This window comes from Pempheris klunzingeri, chromosome 23 (assembly GCF_042242105.1).
Source record: "Pempheris klunzingeri isolate RE-2024b chromosome 23, fPemKlu1.hap1, whole genome shotgun sequence".
Taxonomy (NCBI): domain Eukaryota; kingdom Metazoa; phylum Chordata; class Actinopteri; order Acropomatiformes; family Pempheridae; genus Pempheris; species Pempheris klunzingeri.
Genome location: NC_092034.1, coordinates 11707382 through 11720431, shown reverse-complemented (window position 1 = coordinate 11720431; position 13050 = coordinate 11707382). Strand labels below are relative to the sequence as shown.

The 13050-nt window shown below is 41.6% G+C and overlaps 1 protein-coding gene across 1 annotated transcript in view; it reads left to right on the top strand.

Annotated features, from left to right (window-relative positions):
- LOC139222527 (pyruvate carboxylase, mitochondrial-like) overlaps positions 1-13050 on the top strand; it is a 274531-nt gene that overhangs the window by 230099 nt on the left and 31382 nt on the right. The window contains exons 16-19 of the mRNA XM_070854310.1: positions 223-379; positions 3034-3274; positions 5044-5211; positions 5924-6005. Coding sequence (XP_070710411.1) covers positions 223-379; positions 3034-3274; positions 5044-5211; positions 5924-6005 — 648 coding nt within the window. The remainder of the gene's footprint in view (positions 1-222; positions 380-3033; positions 3275-5043; positions 5212-5923; positions 6006-13050) is intronic.

The following is a 13050-nucleotide window of genomic DNA, read 5'->3' as shown; positions in this document are numbered from 1 at the left end:
ATGATGGAAGTGTTGGAATGAACAATGAATGTGCGAGTGTCATCAGATATTTTATGTGAGCATCCATTAGTGCATTATACAGTATATGCGTATTTGTGGGTGATGGGATATGTTTGAAATATGAGTTTTTGATTCTAAAATTCAGATGAAAGTGGGGATGACGGATGAGTCTTGAGATGACAGCTGAAAAAAATGACCCCCTCACCATGTGTGTGTGTGTAGGTGCTACCTTTGATGTGGCCATGCGCTTCCTGTCAGAGTGTCCATGGAAGAGACTCCAGGAGCTGAGAGCTTTGATCCCAAACGTACCTTTCCAGATGCTGCTGAGAGGGGCCAACGCCGTGGGCTACACCAACTACCCCGACAATGCTGTCTTTAAGTCAGTCTCTCTCTCTCACACACACACACACACACACACACACACACACACACACACACACACACACACACACACACACACACACACACACTTATCCTTCCATCCTGTTAAATTTAATTCAATTATTAAACAATCAAATGTTAATAAGTTAACAGGCAGGCAACCCAGACTCTTACTGTAAGAACGCTACAGAAACATGCTGACGCACACGAAGCAGGGCAGTAAATATAGGCGCATACACACACACTACCTTAATCTGCATCAGCTAATGTATGCAGACTGTACGTGTAGAGTTGAGAATGTAGGATACAGTCCGTATTAGTCCAGGGAGGGCCTTCATAACACCACAGCAACTCTGCCCATCAGCTTTGTCTTTACTATGTCCGAAACCTTTTTTATTGAATTGTTGAAAGCCATTCATTTGAATCTGATTGTCTTGAAGCCAGCTGCTGCTCCCCCTGCTTCAGTGTCTGTCACTGTCATGTTATTTAGGAAATATCGGACCGGGCCATTGCCATGGGAACAACATGTATGTAACTACAGTCAGGCCTTTTACATGACTGAGATTAGAAATGGCCAGTGTCATCTGTGATTAATTACAAAGCCATAGAAAAGTAATTACTCCCAACACAACAGTGCATTATAAACCAATAGGTGGAGGCTGGAGCCTGCAGCTCCACCACCTCTGACAGGACACTATAACTTGGCATAACTTGGAAGCCAAATGTTATGTAATACCATAGTGTTACCCAGAGTGTGATCATAGTGGCTGTTTTGTTATACAATCAGGACCAAACGCTCAAATCATATATTCAGGTTTTTTTTGTTGTGGTCATTACCCTTTCATTCAAACATATTATATATATATATATAAGTATATATATACTTCCTCAGCAGACGAAGATGCTCAGTTGAGAGCAAGAGTTAGTTTAAGCTCAACTTTTTGTGTTTATTTTCAACAAGATTATAATTAAGAAAAGTAAAACACTTGCCTGGGAGTATTTAGCCTATGTTGTAAAAATTGGACTCTTATTCCATGTGGCCTGAAGCCTTCAACTGTTCTCCCTCTAAATGGAGACGCTCTGCTGTAGCTACTAACAAACCACACGGCTGACGCATTCAGTCAGGCCTGTTTGGTTGCTGTTTTCCTGTGGTGTCCTACCAATGCTCAGTGAGTTACACACATTTCACACAGACACACACATCATTACTACAGATGTACCCAGTAATGCATTTTGGTCCATAAATACCACTTTGCCTACACACATGCATACACATGCCTCTGACACTTTTCCAAGTGGATTCACAAGCTGCCTCGATGATGCCGATGACTCATGTGTACACAAGCACACACACACACACCTGCATGTAGCTCCACATGCAAGCAAAGACAAGGACACACACACACACTCACTCACTCTCATACACAGTGTAAATCCCCTCACCTCAAATAAATTAGTAGTGGCTTTATGACTAATGCAGCCGTCCCCTCCTCCCTCCTTCCCATTGAATCACACACACACACACACACACCTCCCTTCTCCTCCCTCTTTTTTTGCTCCCCCTCTCCTCCCCCACTCCTATCATACTGCCATTATTTATCGTTCAGACTCTTTTTTCGTGCCTCCGTTCATCTCTTTGCATTGCACACTTCTTTCCCTCCCCTCTCTTCAACTCTTCTCCCTCTCACTCTCAGCGTCCCACAGGAGGAGTGCCATCGAAAACTCGTACATGATTGTGATTAATGGCTTTGATCTGTTTGCGCGGCTCTCTCCCTCCCTCCCCCCTTCACTCCGTCACTCTCTCACCCTCTGTGTTTTCAGAGCGGTAGCCCGCAGCCAACAGGCCTAAGCGTCTTCATTAGCTAAATCGAATCAAAGTGCAATTTCATTTCATTTAACTGATTTAAAGTGCATGTCACAGGCCACAGTGCAGTACACTCTGCAGCCAGATGGATGGAACACTTTAAAATATCTAAATTGCCTGGTGGCTTGAAAGGGTCAATGCTCTAGATGTTTTTGTCACTCAACCCTCTGTTTACTCTAAACAGTGATTACCTCAGCTCTGAGACGGATATGTAAGACAGTCCAGTGTTTTTGATTTGGTGCCAAACGGCGTCCACTAGACAGCCCTTGTATGCATTGTAGTGCTTAAATAAACACCGGACACGCAGACGCCGGACTAGTAATCCTCTCATGGCACAACATTAAGTGTGTCTGTTTATTTGCCAAAACAAAAGCTCTGTGTGTGTAAATATTACATTCACAGTAACACGGCTACAGTAAGCACTCACACCAGTTAGGAAAAACCTGATTAAGATACCAGGGCCAAGGCAATAATAGGAGGGATTTAACACTAGCAGCCTAGATAATGAGGTGGGTATACATTTCTCTGCTGTTATTGTGGGCTCCTGCAGGCTGTGTAAGCTCACTTTTCATGGAAACAGTGAGAATGTTGTATTTCTGCAGGTACAGCGATATCTATGAGTGGTGATATGGAGCTGGATAGAAACAGCTAATCCCAGCCAGGATGTGCTCTATTATGTGGGATGCACTGTGCATGAAGACAAACTCATTACATGTGTGAGAGTGACTGTGTGATCACGTTGCAGTGTACAGTAAGTCTGAACATCTTTTTCCTCCCCCTCCCTGCAGGTTCTGCGAGGTGGCCAAGGAGAACGGGATGGACATCTTCCGCGTGTTCGATTCCCTGAACTACCTGCCAAACATGCTGCTGGGCATGGAGGCTGCCGGAGCAGCAGGTGGCGTAGTGGAGGCTGCCATCTCCTACACAGGCGACGTCTCTGACCCAATGAGGCAGAAGTACTCCCTGGATTACTACGTGAAGCTGGCAGACGAGCTTGTCAAAGCCGGGACACACATCCTTTGTATAAAGGTGGGGAAGTAAAAACAGGATGTAGTGTTTGAAGTCTCTTTTTTGTCATTTGTTTACTGCTGCTTAGAGCGGTACAATAAGCCAACTTTTTCCCACCCGCTGATAATCTAAAGATTCTGGCACCTGCTGTTTGCTTCTGTGTGGAAATCCCTGCCCATCTGCCACCAGAATAACACAAAACCAGCTGGAAAGAGCCTTTGTCGGTACTTTTTCACTCAGGCTTGTATGCACACAGGTTTGCATGTCTGTCATCATAATCAGGGCCTGCAAGGACCGCCAGCTAAACTTTCCAGCTGTCAGACATGTAAACTCTAAGCAGCATTTGGTTGCAAATGTGCCTGTATTTATTTGGTTTGATCTAAGGTGAAACACCATCGACAGGTAAGACACAGTTAACATTATTTAATCATGTAAGCAAGCTGCATTGTGAGATTACTTCTTTGACACTGTTTTAAATATGTATAAATGTAACGACTTGTTCTATGTCTGTTAATATTGTCATGTTTGGTAAGGCTGATGCCTAAAATCTGTGTTTTCCTATAACCAACTTCAGTGTCATGGTGAAGGAAACCCATTTTACACACAAAACCCATACATGCATTTCAATTAGTATTTTAATTAATAAGAAAGTCTCACATGTTAACTGTTGAACACAGTTCAAGTTTTCCCACTTGCTCCCAATGAAATAACTTGTATATTTGAGCCTCTTATCTAAATGAATTGACTGATAATGCTCACATTGAATTCATTTCCTTATTCAAGCATGACAGACTATTTTCAAACGTGAAATGATAAACTCCCTCTCTACTGCAGCGCCAACCATCACGCACAGCGGTGGCAGTCTCATAAAAGGCTTGCACAGCTAATGAGGTTAACTTTTAAAAGAGGAAATGGGCATGCATTATAACTTCATGGAGTGCAATGATCACCAAAGGGAGTGCAACCACACATCTAAGCTCTATCTGTGAAATTCTGTTCCTATCAATTAAGATTCAGATACATTATAATCATCGTCACAAGAGAGCATCTGCGGAAACCTCGACCTTTGTTGTTATTTTGTTGTTTAATTGTAATTTTCCTCCACATATTTAGTCATTTTCAGTGACATTTTTGGAGACTTGTCTCGAATGAACTAAACATATTTCCTGAAAGGAGATTTGATGTGCTCCAGGTCCTTTAAACTTCAGATTTAATAAAGATTATTGATGCTGCCGTCAGTGAGGACAGTGACTTATTGGAGAATTTCAGTGGTCTGTAGTTATATCCAAGTCCTAATCACTTTGGTGTGAATTTGGTGTTTTGCGAACATGTCCTTTGGCCATTTTTTACTCAGCCGATTCCACCAAATTATCAACACTTTGCGGTCTGTTCCAGCTTTCACGAGCAGCCTCAGACCAGTGCTGTGTGCACACACTCTTCCCTAATGAGAACTGAGAAGACAGGTGCTTGAAATCAATCTTGTTTAACTTAATCCAGGGCCCCATAGCCAAAATGTAGATAGATTTGCAACAGAAAGCCACTTAAAACAGGATTAAGGTGTCTAGACTAACCTCCTGGGTTAATTTATACCCTGTCCAGGAATCCAGGCCAAAGAGTTTTACAAATGTTCAAAAAACTTAACGGAGAAAATACATGGTGACACACATGTATGTGATGTATGTGTACAAATATATAATATGAACATATTTAGTTGAAGAATCATGTCAGATGTTGTTCAGCCTTTCCCTTCAATCCTTCTACCCTCTTCCCCCATCTGTCTGTATTACCAGGACATGGCCGGTCTGCTGAAGCCGGAGCCCAGCAAGCTTCTGATCAATGCTCTCAGAGACCGTTTCCCAGATGTACCCATCCATGTGCACACACACGACACAGCTGGAGCCGGCGTAGCGGCCATGCTGGCCTGTGCCGAGGCTGGAGCTGACGTAGTGGATGTGGCTGTGAGTGTCCATGTTCGATCCCTCATTTCACTAATAGACAAGGCTGCTTTGGATGTCTGGATAACATCCAGTCCAGTGCTGCCTTTCCTTCATGTGCTCTCATTTTCTGCATAATCTTCTCATTTCTACCTCAGGGTCATGATAGGAAGCTTGCCATACCGACCACTATGCACATTCAACTGACAATATTGTGAAATGTCACTAAAGCAGACACAGACAAATATTTGAAGCCATCCCTTACCGTGTTCACTGACACATGCTGTCATCATGGGCAGTTTCATTAACACAACTGGCTGCTCTTTGCAGGTTGGGCCGTTCTGCTGTTCAGTTTCTATGACTGTCCAACATGGATCAGACGCATGCACAAAAACCACATTTGTTTGAATGGGTTCCTTTGGTTTACTAGCTTACACTTGGTCTTTTCACTCTGCCAAGTAATAAACATAGAAATACACATGATAAAGCATGAAATGCACTCGGCTGGCCAGGGAAGATGGCCCTTGTACTTCCATCTCATTAGTCATTATGTTAAATATTAATCCACACATTTTGGACAAATGACACATATGCACACAGATTTACAGATGAGTACACCACACCTTTTGCTACCATGTATATGAAATTGATCCACTGGTGTGGACCAACATAGTGCACTTTGACAATGGTGAAGGCTTTTAGCCAAATAGTATTCATATTGAAACATGATCTGTAGGTGGACTCCATGGCTGGGATGACCTCTCAGCCCAGCATGGGAGCCATCGTGGCCTGTGCCAAGGGGACCAAGCTCGACACTGGTGAGTGACCTGCTCAGCAACCTGTCAGCACCAACACTGGCACCAGACAGCAGACATGTTTGTTTGTCGCCGTTAGTTATTACATCATTCTCATCAGCTTAATTTAGTAAAGTGAGTAGTAAAGAACAGGTTGGAAAGAATAAACCTTCAAATATCCACCTAAAAGCTTTTATTGCAGGACAGAGTGATCATTTCTTGGATAGCCAGTCTTGCAATCTCAAAATTGTTTCTTAATGTCTCTCCAAGTGTCTCCTGCTTTACGTGAGGGGGAAAAAAATCAATCAACAAATCAATAAATGACAGAGCTAATCACTAATTATGGCGCCAAGTCAGAAAGGCCGATGCATTCTGCACACTGATGACATACAAAGACAATTAGGAGATGAAGATGGCGTCACAAATAAGCTCAGTGGGGAAGTCCACGTAACGGTTCTATTTAAAGACCAAATGTAATATATTCACAGTGAAGTTAGCAAATGAACGGTGGTGCTGTGGAAGGTAACGACCCCTGATGACAGCAGAGGCCATCTACTTCTATTTACTGCTCTCCCCGGAGCATTTAGGGGTTAGAGGCTTTTCCTAAGACATCCTTTTTATGACTGTAGGTAACTAATTTGCTTTCCAAACCCATGTTCTGTCAGAGATCTTTCAGTCACAAGCCTCCCCCTCCTCACACTCTGGACCCCCGCTGCTCCGCTCTGTCTTCTGAGAAGGTGAAATGATAAGTGGAAGGGTGAATTTATAATGTGCTCATTCCCCTTTGGATTCTGTGTTCTCGGAGACGTCATTTTCTTGGGCTGTGAAAAAGCTGGTGCCCCTCCCACTTCTGATAAAACGACCAGAGAATAAAATGTCTTAAAGCAGCCAGTTGAAAAACAAAATTGAAGGAGAAGGAGACAGGCTAAAGGAATTAAAACTGATGTGAAGTTTGCTGCTTAGTTATGTAGAGAAATGCTACTGGGAAAACTGACTCGGCTTTACTAACTAGATCCAATAGCTCATTTCCATTACTCAGAACCAGCAAAAGCCCTGCTAATTTTGTTTACACTGCATTCACACCACACAGCTAATGTACTGTCTGCTGCTGTCGCACAGGGTACTAACATTATCCTGTAAGCTGTTTGTAGCTATACAAACAGCTTACAGCTTATTCGCATAGATCTGACAGCACATGCATTAAAATCATGTGTGTATCTTTGGGGGGGGGGATTCCACCATAAAACATTTAAACTGTATGAATAGCAATGATACCAGGCTGAAAAGCAGTGTTCTCCTGCACTCTCTGGGTGTCACTCTCAAGTATCTCCCTTTGCACTTGCAACCACTTCAATCAGTGATGTTACAGTGCCCTGACACACCCTGGTAGGACACTTCTACATCACTGCAGCACGGTGAGAAGTAAAGCCAAGATTTTCAGCACGTGTTGCTCTTTAAAAACAGGCACTGCTCCTTGCATTTGTGGGCCACTTTAGTTGTGTTTTTTTTTTTTCAAGCATCACCTAATTTCCATGGAAGAGTGGCCAAACGGGCATCAACATGCCACATTGATATTGTGTGTGTGTGTGTGTGTGTGTGTGTAAAGCAGAGGATGATGGTAAAACATCTGGTCTGGGTGCTGTCAGTCCCTCACGGTGTCCTTCAGAGTGAATGGCTTTCTTTTCTTGTCTGTTTCTGCCGCGCTGTTTAACAATCATACAGGGAGAAATATGTCTGTAGAAGAGGAAACAAATCCTGTAATAGTCCATAAAGCATCACAGCAACTGAGCCTTTAAGACATGCTGTGTTTTGAGTGTGGTGCGTGACTTGGGCTTTGAAAGGAAAGCCTCCTGCTGTTCTCTCCCATCTACATGTTTAGGTTTGTTGCCACCATTTTGAGGCCTCAAATTTGGCTTTATGGACGTTTATGGCCAGAAGTGACATTTATTCTACAATAACTGCTTCTGATTGGTTTGTCACAACGTAGTCTCACCCTGAAGCATACCCTGCTTTATGGTCTATTTTCCTCTAAACGGGACCATAATTTACTAAACGAACATGCTGTATCAAAGTGGACTTGAGACCATAAACTCATTAGGAACGTGTTTACTGAGGTAATAAATCAAGTTAGAGGTCGGCTCATTTTCTCATAGACTTCCATGCAATGGGACAGCAGAGTTGCCCCTGCTGACCATTAGATGCAGGTTTAAGGCACTTCCACAAGCTACGCCCACAGCTGAATATAACAGGTCCATGGTCCACTGTACAGAGCTGGCAAATATTGTTGGGGGCAACATTGAGAACATGACACATTACAGCATCAAAGTGTCAGAGAGCAGTCAAAGTCCAGTTTAGTGACAGAAAATCAGTCAGCAGCACACAGAAGTACACAGGGAAAAGAAGAGCGGGGGAGAAGGACAAGGTCGTTATTCGAGCAAGAGGGTTTCAAGTGTATCAGTTTATTCATGGAATTTCAATTTGGTGCACCTCAGACTGAGATTGGGATTGGGATGCAGGATGTCACACACACACACGTGCGCATACTTCTCCTCTGTCCTGAAGTGACCCTGGTACATGCATTATGCATACACATGCAGACAAACTCCTTCTCACTTCAAAATTCTTTTATACCTGTCACCTTGTGCTCGTCTTGTTCTTTTCATCTCTGCCTCTCTTTATGCCTCTCCCTACTTCCATCCACGTTTGCCTATCTCACTACTTTGTAATCAAGCAGAGCAGTTCCTTGGATACTTCCATACCTCCCTGACCTTAGTCTGTTTACTGCTTTCCTTCCCTGCCTCCCCTCTTTCCTCCCCTCTCTGTTACATAGCAGTAATCAGAGCTGTGATGTGTGCTCTGCCTCCTCCATCTCCCTCGCTCTCGTGCCTTTTCTCATCACCCCCGCTTCTTTCATTGTCTCTCCATCCTCCTCCTCCTCTTACCTCCCTCTCACTCAGTGACAGAGCAATTAACAGCACTTTACATGGCCATTTCTCTCCCTGAGCATCTCCCACAGGATCTCTTTGTCTTAGAGAAATGGTTAATTCATTTGTTTTTACGCTGTCTGTTTATTTATTCGGTCAGTCACAGTGTGCGCACAAACACACACACACACACACACACAAACAAATAAATGCATTTTAGGTGTCATACATATTAACAAACACTCTTACAGATGAATGATGACACACATCAAAGTGCTCCTTGTAGTTACTGCCTGTTCTCGTGCATCAAGCCTGGAGTTAATTGATGAAGAATTTTAAGCTGCCACAACACTGCGGCCGAAGAGGGAACACACTCCACACAAAGCAGAGAGATTACTATCGAACCGCAGACACACTCACAACCACTGAGGCCAGACAGTGAGGCAGGTGACCCAGCACATTTAGCATCTCCCCCATCTCTCCCTTTCTTCACCTGTCTGTGTTCAATTTTCTTTTCTTTTCTCCCCAAATCTTCTCGCGTCTCATCCGTCTTCATCTATGTGTCTTGGTTAGCTCTCAACGTCTCATCAACCACCAACTCTGTGTGTATATGTGCAGCGTGTCCAAGTTTATGATCGCAAATATGTGTGTGTCCCTGTCTGTTTGTCTCCTGCATTAGTGAGTCTGTGCTGCTAATGAGTTGTATATTGATGGCACTCTGTCACTGCCAAGCAGCCATCCAAATGACTGATATATGCACGTCCATGTGCCTGCGTGTCTGCGGTACACATCCACATGTTGAGGAGGTGCAGTGATTGATGATTCATTCTAAATACACTCCGTTTTATCAGTTAAATGTGCTCTTAGTATCAAAAGTACCTGTTCAGCAAACAAATGTCCCCTGTGACTGATGTATTATTATGAATGACATGACATGACATGACATGACATGACATGACATTATTGTTTGACAATAGGCTGTTAATACTGATGCATCAATGTAATAGCAGATGAAGTTTTTTGGGGGGTTTGTACAAGTATAATGTTAAAGTAGTTTAGTCAAGTGGTTGCCAACCTCAGGGTCAGACCCTCACCAGATAAATCTGATGGGTCATGAGATAATTAATGGATTGCTTCTTTGTGAAAGATTAGAGGGGAGATGATTCTCTGGTATTTTATATATATATGTATATGTAAGCTCACCTTAAAGGATTCAGTGGAGTACTTATTTAATGGAGTTATAGTTTCCTTTGAAATGTAGTGAAGCAGAAGTATAGAGTAGTGGATATACTTAAATCAAGTACAAAAGAGTTCAAGACTGTACTTGTGTTTGAGTAAATATTCTTACTTCCCACCGCTGATGAAGATAAACATACTACCCCCGCTGCCCTATATTAAGGCACTGGCTGGTTGAATCAGCATTTTTTTGCTCTTGTTTGTTGTCTTGTGCAGAGTTGGATGAGAGGAGCCCATAGTTAGCTTAGCGTAAAGGCTTGATTATGATAGTGCATCCTTATTATGCCAGTGTGGAGTTAGATTTGCTCAAGATTTACGAATGTAAGCACTTCACAATAGACTTAAGAATGTATCTGCAAATGTCCTTGTAGTCAAAGTAGAATCCACCCTAAAACACAGAGAGAGTTTACCCCCTTGCTTCTCTGTGCCAATTTGATGCTTGTCTCTCATTACCATTTCAGGCCTGATTTAACAATGTGATGTGATTGGAGCCATTTTCCAGCACCGCCACAGTAGAGTTAAATGGTTTTGGTGTCAGTTGGGACATTCAAGAATTGGAGGACATTTGCTGTTCCACCCATGAAATTTAATTTCATGCACAAAATAGTAAAATATACACTTGTCGTGTAAATTACACTTTTCCTAAGTGAAATGTAAATGCAGTTGTAAATTATTTAAAAATACCAAACAGCTCTTCAACACACCCTAAATCGTATTTTTCCCCACCTTTTTGATGACCACCTTGCATGTTAAATATAACAGTTAAAATAAAATCCACTTTTCTGGCATGCTTTTATTGATAAATGTCTCTTGTAACTGTTAAAACAACTTGTTTAATCATCACCATATTTGAATTAGTAGTAAATATGCACAGAAGTGTGCACAACCCTGTTACCAAATCCTATTTAGCGTGTCACAGGAAGAGAAAAAACTGTGGGTCACATGACACAAAGGAGGTGACATCTCCAGCCTTTAGCTAACACCATGGGGGAGACAGTTAAGTCCTCTCTTCTATCTTTCATATTTTTCCTATCATTTCAGCCATGACTGGATGTGTCACTCTAACCAAGGTAACCCTGTTATGTTATCAGAATAAGACATATGAATTTCAAATGAACAAAAGAAAGTTGTCCTTCCTAATTTATATAATTGTTTGCCCAGTAACCTTGCATTCCTCAGCTAGCATAAAGAAAATAAATGTAAAAAATTTGACATTAGCATTGATTTTCAACGTTGTTACCTGCAACCCTGTTAGTATAACTACAGGGTTACACCACATTAACAGGGTTGCATCTGCTTCAGTTCACTCAGAGGGACAATCTATTATGTTTAGTCAAATTAAACGTGTATGTTGTAGCATAATCTACATTTTTGAATGTATTACCGTGTTTTCCAGATTATAATTACCATTTTTAATGAAAAGACAGAAAGACCACAGTGTGACAAAGTTCTCACCCCATTGATCCTCCATTAAAAAAGCTAAATCAAATATTATAAAACAACTCTCCTGTGGTCTTGAGCTGTTATTCATCAGATTTATGTCATCATCTACAATCAAAAGTAATGTATCAATTCAACCCTGTTAATTTGTGCCACCCTGTTACTCTAATTTCAACCGTTACCATATCATTTTTTTTATTAAAATAGCCTTAAATGATTATCTCAGCTCACAAGGGTTTAGCCTTTTAGTCTTTTTAATAATCTGAATGATTATAAGCATAATGTCTTTGAGCAAATGTTTGAAAATAAATACTGAAATTATTATATTTTTTTTTAAAAAAGCGTGACTTGAAAAGTTGGGCAAGATAAACTTAAAAAGTTGTTTAGGTAAAGTCTTATCTGAAATGAGATATTATTCATATATAGTGTTCAATGTGAATGTGCCTTTTACTTAATTGTAAAGGATTTATTGAACCAGAATGTTAAAGTATACTTTTTCCAGGTTCCTGAGAATCAGTAACAAGTAACAACAAGAAGAAAACAACAAATGAAAACTCTCATGAAAAATTTATCGTTGATGCCTGAGCTGGACGAATCAAATTATTCTATGGTTCAATACCTGTTTTTCATATGTACATAACAGAAAATGATGAAATAAGGGGTCATAGTAGCAGAACTTTGTGTTGTGGGTAGGGAGAGCTTGGTTGCTGCTACGTTTCCGTTAGAAACCTGAAGATATGTTGAGGTGGTATTGAAGGAGGGTGATATCTGACTGAGCTGGGGTCGTCACCACCCCCTTTAAATTGAGGCTGCAGTTTTACAATGGATACAATAATTAAGGCTACAAAAATGGTGTTCTCAAACAGAGAAGGAAATGGACCTAATTAGCGAGTGGCTTGGCAGGCAGCTGAATTTGAGGAGCAACCACATGCACATTAATTTCACATTAATTTCACAGTAGCTTCATTTCCCCACCAAGATCACAGTGGAAGCACAGAAACACTTTTTAGAGTTCCCTCTCGTTTTGAAACATATAAAATTCCAGCTTGTCATGCAGTTGTTGTGGATGTAACGAGCTAACTTTGTCTCATTAAAAATGGCTGATTTTTGTCATCATTAGCCAAAAGCTCAGCAATCTGCCACTTCCATAATGGCATTAAAGCAGATCTTTCCTTTCAAGGTGATCGGCTTTAGCGCTCTTTAACTGGCTGCAGCAGTGTCATGAACATGAGCAGAACAGTTTGTTTTTTTTAAAGGATCACACAGAAATCACAGGGATTTAATGATGTTGCAAAGGCACAGTGAATGCAGGGGGAATCTTCAAGCACGCTTACACTTAACCTGCAATGCAGTTCAGGCTTGTTGAATGTTTTCTACTCCATTTGAAGTCCCAACATTTTACTGGCTTAATGTTGTTTTTGAGAGTTGTCAAAAAAGTGAGCTTCTGGCAGGTGATATACAGGTTATAT